Below are 19,265 nucleotides of genomic sequence, written 5' to 3' on the forward strand. Positions count from 1 at the left end.
GAATCTCACACGATCTAGGCCGGTCTAGGTAGCTCGCTCCCTACCAGGAGCTGGGCGGGAGCAAAAATGCGGACTGTCTGGCGGTCCTCAAAGACCAGTTTGAGAAACAATGTTCTAGGCTGGAGGTCTCATTTCACACGTCGAGTGTACGATGAGTTTATCTGCGGATGGACCGTTGTGGAGGTCACTGGGCTACATTTCCAAACATGTCTGCAGCGTGATGTTTACAGGAGTGTCTCGATTAACCGCTATCAGACTGACAGGCCCTGTGCCTCATGCTACCTTCCTACCTAATGAAGATGTCCTTCTCTGTGTGGCTGTTTACCACTTGAGTTAGATGACCTGAATGAATCAGAACAGGCCTTTGAGACGATCCTTTAGGGTCGGTTTTGGCTGCAGGATACTTAAATGCCCTCGTTCTGTTATCCAGAGTCACGGAAATAATGGAGACTTGCAGCAACGAGGCCAACTGCAAGCGCAGGCTTCCTGAATCCTCTGAGCGGCGAGGCTGATGTTACTGGTGTATTTATTTAAGGACCTATGTTTTCTCATGATAAGAGGCCTGTTGTCTTGCTGCATATAACCTGCGTCTGCTCTTCTGATCCCCTTGTAAACTCAGAATGGTGATTCAGCAGACACTGACTGCTCTGAGGGGCTTCTGCCTGCATCTTCATGCCACAGAACACTTGGGCTACAGGCCATGGTCACAGAGGACAGCTGGCGATAGCAGGGCCTGTGAAGGTGTGCCAGACCAGCAGCCTTGGGATGGCACATCTGTCTGCATTAAGAAGCTGGCAGCGATCTGGGCGCTGTAGAGAACTGCATCAAGATGAGGGATCACAGCCACGATATGGGCTCCAGACCTGTCTATTCATTGATGACTGTATATCCCAGGTCCTGAGTCAGAGAGGCTGCGCAGCACAGATGATGCGAGAGGCAACGAGATGCCCCGACTGGTCACCTTTACTACAGAGTGTGCTCCGGTCGCACCATCTGAGGTACTTGGCTCAGTTCCCGTTTCAAGCATATGCTTCAACTGACCTACTGCCTACCCCTGATTAAAAGGCGGCTCACTGATCCCCTGCCCAGGAAGGCAGTGCTGAACATGGCTGGAAAATACGAAGAAACGTAATCTGTATATTGTGCATTGGCCTTTCATGTGACCAATGAACTTTGAAGTGAGGAGGGAACTTTAATGTGAGCGACAGGGGTCTGGCTGCGTCTCCACTGTCAGGCAGATCCACCGACAGACTGGAAGTTCACTGTAGTGTCAGTAGCATTTTATTGTTTATTCAATATGGCGGATTTTTTGGTATGTGCTACGTTTTAAACAATAATGTGCGCTATTCAAAAACTTGTTTTACAGATACTGCTTACAAATCCAGACCAAGGTTTTGTTTCAACCAACCAGTTTAGTATAAAGAATCACGGTCAGAGTACTGAGCCAGCTGGTTGGTTGAAACAAAACCTTGGTCTGGATTTGTACTTTCTGGACCTGAACTATCCCCCTCTGACTGTTTATTGTGTTGAATATAAGGAAAACTACAGTCTGCTAATGAATGTTTAAGTTTTAAATAACTTTAACATTAAGGAATGATGGCTTTAACTTTACTTGACGGGGTACAAATACTTAGTAATAACTAAGTTACTACTAAAGTACAAATCATGAACTAATCATAAACAGAGTCACTACTTAAAAGATGCCACGATTTGTTAATGATGAACAAACATGAGATCAGTATTTAACTTGTGTTATTCATGTCTTGTTCCTTCAGTAGTTCCCTCGGTAGTTTACAAAAGTTTATAGAATTAACAAATATGGTAACAAACATAGTAACTGCTTGAGATAAAACATGCGGCACGATTCATTAATGATGAATTCACACGAGATCAGTATATAACTAAGACTTTGTTTCCGGTTATTTAGTACATAAGTAAGAGCATAATACTATATAATTTGTGCCCCGTCAAGTAAAGTATGAGCATCTCTTTCTATTTAGGTTATGCTCCTGCTATATTATGGCCGTTTAACTTAAATATCTCCAAGACGATGCTAAATCTTAATGGAAAGGGTTAAAATAAACAAGCAGTACTTCCGTCAGAACAGTGGAATTTCAGAATAAAAGTCTTAATAAGTCTTAATAAATGGATCTAACGTCCTGCAGTGGATTTGTGGTCTGACAGCGGATCTGCAGCCAGACTCTGTTGATGTGAGCAAGGGTCTTCAGTGTGCACAAGAGAGGCCTCACCGAGCCCTGAATATCATAGTGCTTTACGTAGCCCGGAATAGAAGCCTTTTGTGATTGTCGTCAGCATTTACCAGTAATGACTACTCAGTAATGCACAACAACCCTCAGGAACATTTATTTAGGCCTAAGCAGTTGTAATCTCTGAGTAATTGACTGATAACTATTGATTTATTGCGGCCACCATTGCAAATTGAGTTAGAATTAATCAGGTATATGCCCTCCTGTAAAATGTAAATGCATCAGGTCCATTGTTTAAATGTTTCAGGATAACTGGACGAGCGTAGCTGAGGTTTTAATAAGACTGCAGGGCATGCCTGGTTTTACAAGATGATAATGTGACCTAATGCATGAAGGACTATGGTATAAGGGGTTTATCTGCTGTTTTCAGAAGTACTAGTTATACTACCTTGAGGGACCTTCTCAAACCCCAAACCCCATCCCAGCTCTGCCCCTGGGATGTGGCATGCTGGTATGCTGCCCCCATGTGGACGGAAGTGGAGTGACAGCCACTTTGCCACCCTGACTCTGATCCCCCCCCCCCCCCCACCACAGAGTAATTATCATCCCCTCAGGAGCCACCCGAATAAGCCCCGAAAGAAGGTGGAAGGAGAAAATAAAGTGGTATTTACAGCCAATCATCATCATGACCACGGAGAAGATCTTCTCGCCGTCGGTGGTGGGCGCGATGTTGCCGAAGCCGATGGTGGTGAGGCTGGTCATGGCGAAGTAGAGCGAGGTGATGTAGAGGGAGTCCTTGCTGGGGCCGCCCTCCCACCTGCCCGAGCCGCTGGAGTTGTAGCGGTAGGGTGAGCCGATGCTGAGGGCCAACTGGTACAGCCAGCTGTCCTGCTTGATGGTGTTGGTGTCTTCGTCGATGACCTCGTAGTCGCCGATGCTGTACCAGATGCAGGCCAGCCAGTGGGCCACCAGGCCAAACACGCACACCAGCAGCACCAGCACTGCCGCTCCGTACTCCATGTAGTGGTCCAACTTGCGGGCCACTCGGCCCAGCCGGAGCAACCGGACCACCTTCAGGGAGCTGAACAGGCTGCTCATACCCTGTGGGGGAGTAAGCGTGAGGTCACATGGTCAGTGTCAACTGACAGCGCAGCACAGAGAGTAGAGGACAGCGCTCACACATCCACCTACACGCACACTAGAATCACTGGGTGAATAATGAGCCATTTACCGGATCTCACCCTTCCAGTCCTTCCTGTACCAGTGCGATTACAGCCTGCAATGTTTGAGCCCAGTGTGTGAGCTGGGCTTTGAGTTGCTCCAGATACCTGCATGAGGCGCATTCCAAGGGTAAATTAAATTTACTGGCTGCAGCCTCACTGAGACAGCCAAATTATAAATAGTACCCAGCATGCATCTGGCTCATGTAGCGCAGCTCGAGCCAGCTCCCAGCATGCCTCAAACCTGCGCATGTCCTGTACAGCTGACATAGAGAGTGCCAACATGTGGCTGTTTCACTGACGTACACAGGCCATGCTTGGATATCTATGGCCCCCACACACGCACGGACACACACGCTGTCTCTCTAAACAGAGACACATCACATCATTATAGCACTAAAATTCTTTTTGTCTCAGCTGGATTTGAAGATGTCCTACATCCCATTAACTTCATGGAACAGGTCCGTCCTCCATATTCACTGCCAGATGGCCCCATTATGTCTAAACTCTGCCTTTTGCCGCTATTGTCTGAGATGGCTTATGCTCTTGTGAACTATTTCTCCGTAAGTGCTGATGTCTGGCTAGGCAGGCCTAGAAAATTGGACTGAAATGGTAGTTTTTTTTTTTTTTTTTGGTCGTTATGGGATTCCCAGACAATCGTCAGCACCGTCCTCCTTGTTAATTTGTGGATCAAACTGTGGACAGGTAGTGATCACACTGCAATTCTGCCCAAGGACCAGAACCAGACTAGGGCGCTGCATGCTGGGAAACATTTGCACTCTCTTCATGTCCACCAAGGCTGTAGCGTGAAGCCGCTAAACAATGTGCATGACGGCACCAGTCAACCACAGCTGAAGCGGAGCCTCACCTATCCTACTCTCCCATAATCAGTGCACTATATTTGCCCCATTATCCTAAGTGGCGGCAACGTCGAGCAGACAAAGTGGGGACAGACAATAGCTTTGTGCTAACATCTAATTAATGCTTGAACGGGAAGGCCCAGGGGCACGGTTAAGACAGCACAACGCTCCACATTTAGCCTAAGACTCACAAAACAGCGTGCAGGCTATGAGTGCTTCTACAGCGGCTCTTAATTACCACGCACCCATTTAATCTTGAGACATACGCGACGCGGGGATTTGTTGTAGATGCCCCTGCTATCGTTGCTGAAAATGGCTGAAGGACGTGCAGCCTCAACAGGCCGCCTCACCACTCTCTCTCACGCGAGCATCCTCTGGGCACGTGCCACGGGTGACTTCTCACGCCACTCAGGTGCATGGCGGGCTACAGGGTGATTGTGCACACGTGGCAGCAAGGAGCCGTGCCAGACCCACAAAGGGAAGATCAGCCAATCGGCCATACCGGGGCTGTTAAGTACGCCAAGGTAATGAATCTGAACTGATTGGACGAGGACTGAGATGAAGAGCTTGCCAAGGGTCAGGAGATCTAGAAATAACCTAGCATGATGACCCTCGGCATGGCCGCCAGCATATCAGGCATGTCTGCATCTGGGCAGATGAAGGTGACTTTGCCGCTTCATCATGTTGCTCTCGGTGCACAGCTCAGGCAGACCTGTCGCTCTTGCTGGCTTTCTTTCGTATGATGTCTGTCTAGGTCAGGGGTGGGCAGTCCTTTCTGCAAAAGGCCGGTGTGTGTGCAGGTTTTTGGGATGACCTTTAGGTCAGCTGTTCAAACGCAGGTGTGAGGACGCTTCAGCCAATCAGTCCTCTAATTAGTGATCTAATTAAGGAGTTGCAGTGAAAACCCATGTACCCAATAGCCCTTTCTGGATAGTATTGGTCTAGGTTAATACCAGCTGAGATGAGCAGAGCAGGGCAGGGCTGCCACGCAGTCAGACCTGTTACATACACACATTTGCTGCATTTCCAGCTTCCCCAACCATGCTCAGCCTGTGACCTGTAGGCTCCCTGCAAGCCTAATCCCCCTGTGGCTCTTCATTGAGATTGATGGTTCAGGTCCAGAAAGTAAAAATCCAGAACAGGATTTTGTTTCAACCAACCAGTTGAGTATGAAGAGTCATAGTAATAAGAGGGATTGACATAACTGGTACACAAGTATGCATTCACCTTAAAAAACAATACGTGCGGCAATCGATTGTTGTAACAGCGTGGATGCGTACGTATTTTTTGTGTGTATTTTATGTCATATTGGCGTAAATGCACATTACCCCTGGTCATGGAGTACTCAACTCGTTGGTTGAAACAATATCCTGCTCTGGATTTTTACTTTCTGGACCTGAACTATCCACCTCTGGTTCTTCACATCCTTGCTCAGCATTATGGGACTCTGGCAGCCTGACTCAGCAGCACAGTGTTGTCATATTAGTATTTCCATTGTTTTCCCAAGGATCACTGCATCCAAACAGTCACTCTATGCTGCATTATAATCAATACCTTGTTCGGCTGCCGCGTTTCTGAGGACATGCAGACGTACGTGGGCAGCTTCAGCTGTATCACTAAGGGAACGATCTGCTGTGAAAAGCAGCATGTAAACACACACAGGCAGGCTTCCAAAAACAGAATATCAGACACAGGCTCTGAGCAACGACCAGATGGGAAACGACCTGCACTGAGCATAGCTGGCAAAAACGGCCCTCATATATGAAGAGCAGAACTCTCCTTAAGCATCGTCAATTGGCCGGTTTGCTGGTGTCCATACAAAGGAGCCACGCCGGGCCCTGGCACAGCGGGGGGGCGGAGCTGCTCCTCTGCAGGAGGTCCTAGCTGGGGCTCCGCAGGGAACAGTGGCTTCCAGTTGCCACAGTGTTTGATCGTATTGATTTCCCATGAGCCTCTGCACTCCATGACATCTGTCTGCGTTTCCTGAAGGCTCCTTTTCGACACAGCGGGTTTCCGGGGGCACGAAGGGGGGGAGAGAATGGACTCCATGATGACCAGCTCTTTCTTTCTCTCTCCCTCTCTCTCAGTCTCTCTCTCCCCAACTGTCTCTCCCTTGGTTTCTCTTCTCAGTCCACATTTGTGCTGCTGTCTTGTTGCATCTCATCCTTCCCCCCTTTTTTTAACAGGGAAAAAAAATGCGACTCCATCCCTAGGACTAAGTCTGGTGCAGGCTTGATGGTTCAGACAAAAGAATGGCTCCATTTTCCTCAGGTAAGTAGGAAGTGAGCCACTGGCACACCACTGGCCTGTCACTGGACTCCAGTCCAGCTGGTGTCACACTGACCAGTGTCACATGTCCATACCTCAAACAGATGAGCAGAGAAAACTCGGGTAATGTGGCCAGTTAGTGCAAATTCATACATTACATTTACAATAAGTTACATAAATGTTAGAATGGGCAGAAGACAGCAGACCCTGACTTGCAGATAGGAAATCTGGGGAGCAGCGTGTAAAACTCAGCTCGTCTGCATGGCTCCAGTGACCCTGAGCTTCTGAGCTGAGTTACACCAGCCAGATCCAGGCTTGTCAGCTCCTGCATTTTGATTATTCTTCATTTTCAAACTATCGGAAGTGAAATTTCCAAGATGACCGTGGCAGTTTGTGTACGGTTTCAGCATGTTGGAACAGGGTTGCAACGTACCAGGCCAGTAATTATCTCCAGAAGGGATTCCGTTTCTCAGTCTGGCCTCCTGGGTTTGCTCTCTGTCCACTGAGACATGCACAAGTTCCTTTGTTGTATCTGTGTGAGAGACCACAGACACAACAAACAAACTTGTGCATGTCCACTGCGAGGTGACCACCTGACTCATGCTGGGAGGGACGAGTTGAGCTCGTTTGAACCATTTCAATTAAAAGGACCCGGATTTCACTAGAGCACAGAGTTCTTGCTGTGTGCTGATTGGTCAGTCTCCTGTAATCATGCACGTGTCACTTATGTTAATGTGAAGCAGCTGGATGAGTCTTTCAATCAAGGAAACAAACCAGTAAAAGTTCAAGATGAACTATACAATTTAGCCAAACACAGGAGCCTTTCAATTTTAAATGTAGTTTGTAAAACCTGAAGTAGCTTTCAGTGTCCCTCCTGACATGAATTAGATTGTCACCCTAGTCAACTGTCACTCACTGAAGGCTGTGCACTGTGCAAACACAGTGTCAGTCCATGGAGCCTGTATGACCACAGATCATGCACTTAACATCCATGGTTGTATTACTGTATTTCTTTGCTGCCAGGGACTGCTTAATGGCAGATGTGTGTAACCTTGGAAACCGCCAAAGCTGGCACGAATCGCTAGCTCTCTCTCCCTGCTTCATTAGTTTAAATGCGCGGCGCAGGTGAGTCGTCCTGTGAACAAAGGCAGAGGAGCTGCTCCTGGTTTAGCTGGAAATAAAGCCCGAAGGAGCCCACTGTTATTCACCCGCGTGAAAATACTCGGCTGTTTGCATTTGCATAAAATGACGAAGAGTGAAAGACGGGAAGCTCCGGCTCAGCTCTGCGACTTCCAGCTTGATTTAGCTTGATTTCCAGATGCATGCGGCCCCAAACGCCATCGCGTCAGGCTGGACCCTGCATGCGCGTCCATGTCTGAACTCAAGGTAAGGCCAGTGATAAGCAAACACACAGCCACCCTTCCCTTTGCGTCCCAAGACCGTTACAGTTGACCTATCCTGAGAATCTGCATGGGCAGTTGTAAGGGTTAAGTAAAAAGGCAAAGCCTTGCATGGAAAATATACTCATCAGCATTTTAAAGGTCATACTGAAACAATGGTCTGATTAGCATAAGCAGTAAATTCAGTTTTTCGCTCCTCACCCTGGTACCCACAGCTCTGCACAGACCCACACCGGGGGCAGGATGGCTCGTCGCCCCCCCACCAATTTGAGTTACTCAGCTGCATGTTTATGTGTATGTTGGTCTTTTGATTGGTCGAGATCAGCCCTCCCATCACGATTTAGCGTGACGCTGTGATGCTCCACTAACACCAGTCCTTCAAACTGCAGCCTTTCTGAAAGACATTGGTCAGCTAATCCAGTTTTTCCCAACCCGGTCCTTGGGGACCCACAGACAGTCCACGTTTTTGCTGCCTCCCAGCTCCATACTGGGGATCCACGAGGACCGGGTTGGGAAACACTGAGCTAATCAATGGAAATCATATCACTTCTGTATATCGCTTCTGTCTCCAGAGTCGATGGGTTTCCAGAGCAAGGGATTGGCCTCTTGACTATAAGCGTTCAGGGAAGAGGACACAGTAAGATCAGTAAGATATATAGAATGACCTGTGTTTTTTTTTATTGATGTAAAAGCTCTTAGATCGTTGTTTATGGATTTCAGGATACCTAAACAATAGGTGAAACACATTACCAGCAACAGAGAGTGGAACTGGCCATAAATCACTCTATTTGACGATATACATCTCAGATTTAGGGGAACATGATGTACCAGAAGCACACATATTAGGAGGCAAGTACAGCCTCTGTTTTTGTCACATCTTATTATCACAACCCCATAAGATGAAGAACATTGTAGCTAAAATGTAGGGGATATGCAAAGCATATCATTTACAGACGTCCTTGGATTGATCCGTTCTAGCGGTAATTTGAAATCCATCGGATGAAAGCCTTTTCTGTGGTCACCAAATAAGCACAGGTGAGAGGAATCCAAGAGCAGTACAAAAAATATAAGTATGTAAGTATCTGCCCACCCTTAGTCCCTCAGAAAAAAAAAAAATGAATGGTTTACCTCATCCACGTTCTCAAAGGCGTTAATGATGTCGTAAGGCAGGCAGGACAGCAGGTCGATGACAAACCAGGTCTTTAGGTAGTTCATGCGGATGAGCTTGGGGTCCGAGATGATCTCGCCTCCAGGACCCACAAAGGTGGTGTGGAAATTCAGCATGATGTCCGCTAGGAAGATGACGTCTACTATGCTGTCCAGAACCAACCAGGTGATGTTGTTCTGCTTCGTCTTGAAGGACACGTTATAGGGCACCATGATGGCTGTGTAGAAGGTGAGGATGAGGATGACCCAGTCCCAGGTGGCCTTGAAGAGGCAGTAGTGCAGAATGATGTGGGGGGGCGTCTTGGGTGCCTCTTGTTTATACTGGGGGAGGATGTCAGAACCCAGCTGGAGAACCTGTATTTTGGGAGACATTGACTTTCGAGAGTCAGCGATCATATATCCACCGTGACGTTCAATAATCCATCAATTCAGTCAGTCATGTTCTGTGTTCATTTATTTACTTCACAGTTACAGCATTATGGTCTTAAGTTTCTACGCATCTGAGGCCCTGGTGCCCGCAGAATTCTCATTCATGTTACGCACACCAGTGACGTACGAGCTGTTTGCCGTTACGAGTCAAAGAAAAAGATTTTAATGATATTTTGGTAGCTTGTGGGTGGGCCAGTTAAAGTAAAATTTAAGCATGCAAAGCGAGTCGTGCATCATTTTGTCTTTATTAATATTAATGTTTGAGTCTGGTTGAATTATACACATGCTTTCTATTTTTAGATCTATGATGGCGTTTTCGGGCATTGATAAAAAAATAAAATACGGTAATTGATTTAGAGAATAAATTTGTGATATTTTGGTTATAGCCTAATGTAGAAATAGCCTGCAAACCACCACGACCTGCAGCCTGAGCTTCAATAAAAGTGTCACGTCCTTCTAACCAGTTATGATTCTTACACAAACCCTTCAATGTCTTCATACTAACGATTATTTGCTGGGCCAAGTTTGCCATTGTCCTACAACGATTTTGCAGAAAAACAAGCCCAAAGTCACTTGGAGAAAGCAAACTTGGCAATGTGCCCATCTTGTGCTACTGCAAGGGTACACAGTGTCTGGCATACAGGCGGGGGCGCCGCTGGTCTGATGTCTCCATGGCTCAGGAGTCCAGCGGAAGTGTAATGAAGCAAGTGGTGGTTGTATTGATACCAGCACATGAAAAGCAAAGGGCCAAGGCAGGGGGCAGAAGCCATTAGCCATCCGTCCTCTGGCAGCTAAAACTCTGCTCTCTTACTGAGTTCCAGGACCTCGTGTGGAACTCATGCGGAGGCTTTAAACACCCAAGAAACTCTCAGAAGTTCTCTTGGCAAATTAGCCCCTGTGCTAATGGTTGAAACACACTTTTCGTGCTATTCTCAACCCATAGAACTAAAAAATAAGAACAAGTGCTTCTGGTTTTTGGCCAGTAACTCAGGTGCAGTAGTAATTGACTGGCGAGTTGAGAAGCAAGTCTGAGCTCCGCCCACTGTGACCTTTCACATCAGGGCACACAGCGGCCTCGCGCCGAATCAGACAGAGCCGACACTGACGTTCTCAATGACATTGCCAAATGCCGCCCTCCCCAGCAGGACTCACGAGGCATGAGACCCCCGGCACCAAATACCGCTGTGAATTGCAATTACCCTCAAAGAGAGAACCTAAGAGGACTTGCTGGTACTCCAGGCCTGAGCTTAACCTCCAAGTGTCGTCTAACAGAGGTTTGTGAGCTGGGCAGGTAACAGGACTGCACCTCCTAAGAGTCCTTGGGTTACGCAAACAGAGAATGGGAGTCCAAGGGGACAGATCCCCACAAAATAACAAAATTTCTTAATTAAAACTGAATATTCGAGGGAGAAATGTGTAAAAACACTTTTAGACATGCGTGATGTGAGAAGGCAAGCAGATTTTGTAAAACCATGTTCATGATTTACAACCCAGGATGGGGCGCTGACCCATCACAGGGCACACTGACATACCGTTCACTCACGCATACACACCTAAGGGCAATTTGGCAACGCCAATTAATCTCCGCATATTTTTGGACTGGACGGGGAAGCTGGAGGACCCAGAGGAAACCCCACGATGACACATGAAGAATATGCAAACTCCGTAAACAAAGCCATAGAGGAACCTCAAACCCTGGTCCTAGAGGTGTGACACCACTGCGCCACCACGAAAGGCAGCTTCATTTATCACAGAAATACAGACGCTCCTCTACTTACGAACTTTCAACTTACGGACTTTCAGATATACGAGCGAAGTCCAAATTATGTTCATTGGGCTCCCGTTTCCTGTCCGCAACATCAAATTTTTTTCTGCGCGCCAATTCCTGGTAGTACGACTGCTGGCCGCTACTCCCGCCGCGCAGCGTAGCGTGCGTACTCCCAGCATCCTACTTTTTTGTACTTGCGAATAACTTTAAAATGATGTTGAATGACGACTTACGAACATTTCAAGTTACGAACGGCCGTTCGGAACGTATCTCATGCGTAAGTAGAGGAGCGTCTGTATTGCTCCCTGGGAATCCGTGCGCGCGTCCTTACCTCAGCCAGCCGTGAGTGCTTGTGGCTGACCTCAGCCTTGTTCATGGGCGTCAGCTGCTGCATGGCGCTGCGGCTATTGGTCAGGGCCCGCGTCAGTCGTGCAAACTTGGTCCATCCTGCCAAAGACAACCGGCATCACTCTGACTGCTGGGGTAACTAATCACCATCAATTGAGTGGCAAATGCCCCCACAGGACACCTGAAGGAAGGACACCCTGATTTACATAAAGTGAGCAGATTAGTGAAAAGTCAGGACAGGTGGGCACTCTGCCCTGGTTCCCTTGTGGACTCAGCCTAACACAACGGTTCCCTGCTGCACAACAAGCTATTTTGGAGACAAATGCCGTTTCAAGGAAAGTGCTGTAATTTTCTATTTATTGCGACTGCGGCAGAGTAGAAATCCAGTTATGTAAAAGCATCCCCAGGGGGGAGCAGGGGGTGTTTTTCCTGAAGCAATCAGCAGGAGGTGCCCACATCATTTGATGCATGAAAGCACAGCCCCTAACGGGATTCCTCATTAAAGGATACCGGGAGCTGGAGTTTATACCGCATGAAAACTTTGGAAACCTTATTAAACCCCACTGCAGAAATAGAGCTTTTCTCCGCAGTTAAACTTGAGGACTATATTCGGTAATGACTGCATTAGAGGGTGTGGGGAGGCAGGTACCACTGTCAACTAATTACACTCAGGAGTGCTTTGCTTTAAAAGTCCACCTGTCTACTAGGTCTTAGACCAAAGTGTCTGAGAGCAAGCGATGAGAGATACGTAAGAGTAGTGTGTCGGGGATGCTGTGGGTCTTCACACTGCGTCTGCCGATTACATCTGGAGAAGCTTGAGGAACATCAGGAAATGACAAATTCTTTCCCCGCCTGTTAGGCAGCATGTCTACCCATAGAGAGAGTCAGGGTAGGACTTTGCTATGTTACTTTGTTATATTACTGGTCGTTCTATTACTTTGTAACACAAAAATCCTAGCTTGTGTGGCCTCCCGTAAATGGTAATGGAATTACTCTACCTCCCTATTGAGACCGAAAGGCAAGGTGCTGTCCAATGCAAATCAGCTGAGAAAGACCCGAACAATCAGATTGTCACAAGCTAGGATGATCAAGGAACCGAGACATTCATTACCATCTCCTGGTTCCTGCCCTTTTATCTTGCGTCTCCTGCCTGGCTGTGATCAAACTTGCTCTGTTTGTCTTAGACTCTGTAAAACGGCTGGAATCGCACAAGGTAGGAGAAGGCGGCTGAAACGACGGAATCTAACACCAGCCATATACTGGTCCTGCTCTCCCAAGAGAAGTTTCCCAACCCTGTAGAAGCAGAACCTACCCTTGGTGGTCTCATCCTCAATGGGATGCTTAAAGAGCGTGATGTCTTTGAACGTGCACAGGAACAAAACCACCCTGTCGTACTCGTTCCTGATGGGTGCGATCTGCATGTAGAACCAGACAGGATTCCCTGGGGGGGGAGGGGGGGTGACAGATAAAAGAAGAATGACAGACTGAAAGGGGGATTTGTACTATATGTGCCATAACACCAAATGTACCATAACACTCACGCAACGTATATGGAAACATACAAACTGAAATCAGCTCCTGACAATTTATAGATCCTTTGAAGAAGAAATGTACAGAACATTTATATCCAGAAACAGGCATCTGTTCCATAAGATCTGAAAAAAGAGATGATTGTATACCTAATTTAGGAACACAAACACTTGCATCTCAGAATAAACTCCTCGTAGGAACACAGTTGGGACACAAAGACCAGAGCGACGCTCTTTCGCACGATCCCTGGCACGGCTCTCGGTACTCACTGTTGGCCCTGTATAGCAGGATCTCGAAGCAGTTGGTCTCATAATTTTCAAAGGTGTCGCGGACATTATCTATCGTCTTCCTGTCGGTCAGCTCTCCGTACATAAAACTGTGGGAAGAGGTAGGAATAGGTGAGGGCGGAAAGGTCAAAGGGCGTGGGAGGAAGCGGAAACGGCTGGGTCACAGGTTGTGATAATGGTGGGGGGGGGGCGGAGGGTGATGGAGCAGTAAATAAAGTACGATTTGGGATTGTGGGATTGTGGGATAGCGGGGGAAGGGGGTTTCAGCAGCGGGCATGTAATCCTAGTGAAAGGAGCATCAGAACAACTGGCAGCCTGACTGCCTGAAAACCATTATTTCCTATTTGAAAATTCATTGCCCCACCGGTGCCGCGTGACGCCATCCGATACTGTGGGAAATGGATCCTGTCCGATCTAATAGGCTTCCAGGAAGCTCCAGCAGGAGAAATTAATCAGCTGGTTCCGACAGGCAGCGGCGTGGCCGCGAAGGCAGGCGTGCGGGAGACGGGGCCGCCGAGAGCAGGGTGACGTCGCTGCGCTGATTTACTTGAAATCCGCTGCCTTTAATTTAGCGCTCCCAGAATGCCGTGCGAGCGTCTCGGTTAAGCTGCGCTGGCAGCGGCGCCTCGCCGCTGACAATCCGTCCGATCTGTAAAGTCTCAAGGAGCTCTCGTTATTTTTTATTTCATTCAGGTAATTTTCGTGAAAATCTTGTTCCGTTTCTTTCCAGAAGGAGGTCTGCATAGTTTTTTTTTTTTTTCCTTCTCATACCACTTTGTAAAAAACAGACGTATTGTGTGCTTGCCAATAACAAGCCCTAGCTGTAGTAGAAGAATTCCTGCATGTCAGACCCAAATAAGATCAATTAGTGCGTTAGTATGGTCACGGTGACCAAACAGTGCACCTCAGAAACGGCGAAGGACAGAATTTTGGAATTTATAAGAAAGGATTAGTTTTGTCATTGCATGACAGAGAGAGAGTTTGTTTTTCTTCCCTTAGTCCCCAGGACGCTTGGTGACAATCAGATCAAATCCACGTCACTTTGCGTGACAAGTCAGAAGTATCTACAGCTGCAGTGTCTGGATTGCAAGATGGTACCAGTGAGAAAGACAGTTTAAACACAAAACTGCATAGCCTCACACAGTAACGTCACACAGATATAAACCACTCATGTGAAACAATTATTATATCATGCAATATGAAGCTAATGACACGTAATGATTGAAGTAAGGTGAAAAGGCTGAAGATCATTTAGTAGATTTTTTTGATAAAAATCCCCCAGTGAGGTCCCCATGACAACGGCACGCGAGGGCCTGTGTTCGCGTTGCGAGGGCAGTGACACTGGCGCACTGTCTCTGGGTGTTTTCTGCAGCATTTGCCCACTTGGCCTGTCTTCCTGCAAAGGCAGTCAAGGTGCCCATGTATGTGCCAGTTTATACCGCAGCACACTTAAACTTGCAGCCGCCTGGGTGCCGTTTCGCTCGTGCCGTCATGTGACCCCGGGACCGGCCATCGCAGTGCCGTGACTCCATGTGACGGTGGACTTGGTTCTCCAGGCTTCCACTGCTCCTCTTCCCAGCAGGCTGGGGGCAGCTACTGTTCCTGGTTGTGTGGCATTTCCTGGCCAATCGGGCCGCACGTATGTGAAGCCCCACCTCGCCGCCACTCCAGGACGATGGCAGTGGAAGGAGACGGATTAGCGGTAGCAAAGCTTGACGGCTGACTAACGAATCAGCTCACAGAAAACACACACGCCGAATGTGACACACGGGCCTCACTCACCGGGGTGTTTACATATGGCTCTACCCACCAAACAATCCTCAATCCTCAATCCTCCCCTAACGCAGTGTGGGAGAAGTCCAGCTTTACCTGCACGTGCTGCTCTTCTGCATGACTTCCGCCCGGTGGTACCCTGACAGCTTGCAGAAACTGTCATTGCTGTAGACTATAGGCCACCCCACAATCTGGGCGTTCCCCAGGAGGAAGCTGGTTTCTGAATGACAGGGAGGAGAGGGAAAAGGCCAGGTTACAGGTTCCAGGGTGGTCAGGATCGTTGTCACGCAGGCTCTCCAACATGCAGGCAAGCTGCGTCTCCTCAACCAAGCGGGAGTTAGAAGACGAGGTGTTTGATTAACGTTGAGGACGGGGCTTCCCGGGAAACCGCGGTTACCTGTACAAAATCATGAGCTAAACTGAATATGGCAGCATCATCAGACTGTAAAGAAGCAAACTCTCCCCCTTCGTCCCCATCATCTGTAACTAAGAGTTCCCTGCTCTTCCACTGAAGATGAGACCCACCAAGAAAACTAATGGGACGTGCTGTTGGATTCCATTCCAAGAAGGCGGAGGCCCAGGTACCTGCCATCTTACCCACCGTGGGGATCCACATGCTCAACATCGCCAAGGGCAACGCAGCACTGTCGCTAACACCTAGACTGCCGTTTGGCCTTATATAGTAACACACTGACCCACCGGCCCGCGAGCCAAGAGGGGAATGGCAGCTGCAGCCGATCGAGGGTCAATGAGACAAAACAGACTGAAGCGACTGGGAGCTGGGTTAGCTTTGGGCTGGTGTTTGACATAACCCCCTTTGCATTACTCACGAGTGGCCCCGATGCGTGCTGTTAAAACCCCAGAAATAGCCCCGTGTCAATGCGTTCTGTGGTGGAGGACCGTGCTAAAAACCAGGCCGCTCTTTGTTCCACTAATCTGCTTTTTCACTGCAGTAAGAGACTGCAGCACCTTGTAGCGGGACGATTAAACCAGGCTATAGGGGCCGGTTGGGCAGGACAGAGCAGCAGAGAAACCTGCGGTATAATTAGCACCTTTCTACTGTTACACTCCCACAGAACGCTCACCAATAGCAGCTCACTGTGCCAAGGGTCAAAGGTCAGGGGTCACCGCATTCTGCTTCCCAGGTTCCTCCCACTGTTTTCCCACTTCGTTTTGCTTGCCATAGGAACCAGCAATGGGGCCATGGTTGGTACACCGTTAGTTGTATAACTCGAGATGGCAAGATGTTTTTCCACAGACAGCAGATTCGGAAGCTGACAGCCCATAAAGCAGCAGCTCCGAGTACCAGCCAAGCCGTTCGCGTACAGCAGCTCCTAGCTGGGACGCTGGCCTGTTCAAAGAAAGGCGCCGCCCTGCTGGTTTCAAGAGGGATTTGCCTCTAATGCCCTTTCTGGCAGACAAACTCTGATAAAACCTCCTAAGATCGCAGGAAGGAAACCCAGAGTAGATACAAACAAAAGGACACTGTGTAAATGTTTGACACATCGAGGTAGATCCTAGGCTGTACCAATCTTCATGCTCTGACAGTAGTGAGTATCAGATGCACAAAAACAGCATTAAAAACATCTTTGTAACAGTGGTGAAAACAGAGATGGGAGGACCTGTACCTACAGAGTCTTAGTTATTTTTTAATCCTTCTAAAGCACCAAATCTCAGCCAACCAGGGGGCTTCGACCACAGCCAGTCACACAACAGCTGAGAGGCTGTCCGACGCCGCGTCACACACTGTGGCCATGGGGCGTGGGGCACCACATGCTTTTCAGCTCCCGCCAACTTGAGTCCGGCGTGGGTTTTCGGAGTTGCCATGGTAACCAAAAAAAGGCGAGGGAAGGATGGCAGGCACCTGGTGGCACGTTCAAGACGCCTTTGCACTGGGGAACACTGAAACTGTCATGTGACATTTCATCACCTTCCACGCAGTCCCACTTCTTCTGGAATATTCTGTTCCTCAACCTTTCCCGCTGCCTTGTGGAATGGCATTGTCTTTAAATTTCTAGTATCAGTCCAACATCAGTAAAACAGTAGGCTATTACTTTTCTGGGACCAATATCACCTCATGAGCAGTGGTATAACCTTTTATGTAGTAATCATGCTTCCATCTCTGCTGACAGGAAAGGAGATAATCATAACTTCGTATGTGAGGAAGCTGTTAATGCACTCCGTTTGTGAAAATCAATATTGGCGCAACGCGTGAGGAAGCGCTTATTAAGCTGCTGGATAAAGAACCGTCAAGCCGGAGTGGAATATTTACTGTAGCAATTGCTGTCGGCGTGGCCGTGGTGTGAGGCGTTCTGAACCGTGCAGTTTAATGAGCCTGGTGCCGGAAATGAAATCGGCCCTGTACGAAACTCAGCGTTTCCATTTCTGCAAGCTTTCCGCGCCGTTTGCTGGCTCAGCTTGCGTGGAAACACCTCCGCAAGGAATCAAGTGTTTAAACTGTTCCGATATTTCACAGCACCGGCAGGTGTCCAGAACAACCTTTGTAATTAAACAAATCTTAACGAAGATATTTTACTAACTGGATTTTTATATATGCCTACTATAAGCTGTAATTACAAAGTAGTATTCTTCTGTTCAATTTTGGATTGCAATTTGAATAGAGTGCACGCATAATCATAAACTGCAATTATAAGGCTTTTAAGATAATAAATTTAATTATATATTAGGAGGCAATAAATTGTCCATTGATTCCCAAGTGTATACAAAAGTAAACAAATTTATAGAATAACGCCAATACTGGCTACTGCAAAATGCTTTAATATATGGGCTAATTACAGTGCTGAGTCCCGGTGGTTTAGGCGCGCGCCGAGCGAGCTGCGGGTGACGTGTGAGATTCCCACAGCGCGTGGGAAAGCAGCCCCGCCCAGATTGGGTGCAAAACTGCCTCCTGGCGGCGGACCTCGGGATGCCCACAGTGTGTCATCATTTTATACAGGTTACGCTAAATAACTCAACGCCCATGTCTCCGGAGTCAATTGAATGCACTTTGAAATGTGCTACTACTAAAGTACAGCTTACATGTAACATAGGCTATTTATTAAACTTGTAGCGTTTTGATGCTTACACAAACAATGCTATAATTGTCACAAAATTCTTTTATCAAATATACGCCGTTATACACGACGAATATTGTGTAAAATAACCACGTACCATTCGTAAAAATCTAAATAATCCCATCGAAAACAATAAAACTAGCCTCTACGTCTGCAGGGTCTCGGCGTGTCCGCCGGCGCAGTCGATCCCCATACCTCCGCAGACACCCACCCTACACCATCCATCTCAGCTTGTTTATGGGCAGCGCAAAGTTCTCACCTTTTCGGGTTGCACCTGAACATATAAGATTCCTGATGCGTTATTACAATATTTGTGAATCATGCCTTCATTCATCTAAAGTCACATTCAGCGTGGTTAGAACGGTTATTATATAATATAAAGTATGTCTGCGGTACAGTACAACGTGTTGACTGCTGTGCCATTTGTCAAAATAGGCCTATACTGATTTTCCCTAGTAAACAATGTTGATTAAGAATTTTTAGGAGAAACATGACAACTGAAATACTGTTTTTTTTGTATTTCTCTGCTCAGTATAGGAAACCCTGAGAGCAAAGAAGTAAAAAGGATTCCGTTTTCAATCTGTTTACTACCATTCGGTAACCCAGTTCAGACGTTCTATTTTACAGCTTTTCCTTTACGTTGCTTTAATTTTTCAATCTATGAAACATTTTAAGCAAAATACTCTCTGCGTTGTTTGTACTGAGACGCACACAAAATATTAAATTGTAATATGATATGGAAAAGTATATACGTAGCCATGTAAGTACTTGTCTTAAGCCTACACTTTCATTAAAATTACGCAATCGCATGATTGCAGTTGTCACCTTAATAGCTGTCATTTTAAAACAACAGTTTTGATTCATTTTGTTAAACAATTGTATTCTTGAAAGTTTAGTAATCCTGCACCTACAAAATAAGGCAATTCGCAGAAAG

At 47.4% G+C, this 19,265-nt stretch overlaps 1 protein-coding gene across 1 annotated transcript in view; it reads right to left on the reverse strand.

The window, feature by feature from the left end:
• Window positions 1–19,265, reverse strand: part of kcnh5b (potassium voltage-gated channel, subfamily H (eag-related), member 5b) — a 39,992-nt gene that overhangs the window by 19,953 nt on the left and 774 nt on the right. The window contains exons 2-7 of the mRNA XM_023825529.2: window positions 15,354–15,477; window positions 13,467–13,573; window positions 12,980–13,108; window positions 11,651–11,766; window positions 9,084–9,476; window positions 2,879–3,308 (exon numbers count right to left, since the gene is read on the reverse strand). Coding sequence (XP_023681297.2) covers window positions 2,879–3,308; window positions 9,084–9,476; window positions 11,651–11,766; window positions 12,980–13,108; window positions 13,467–13,573; window positions 15,354–15,477 — 1,299 coding nt within the window. The remainder of the gene's footprint in view (window positions 1–2,878; window positions 3,309–9,083; window positions 9,477–11,650; window positions 11,767–12,979; window positions 13,109–13,466; window positions 13,574–15,353; window positions 15,478–19,265) is intronic.

This window comes from Paramormyrops kingsleyae, chromosome 14 (genome assembly GCF_048594095.1).
Source record: "Paramormyrops kingsleyae isolate MSU_618 chromosome 14, PKINGS_0.4, whole genome shotgun sequence".
NCBI classification, from domain to species: Eukaryota; Metazoa; Chordata; class Actinopteri; order Osteoglossiformes; family Mormyridae; genus Paramormyrops; species Paramormyrops kingsleyae.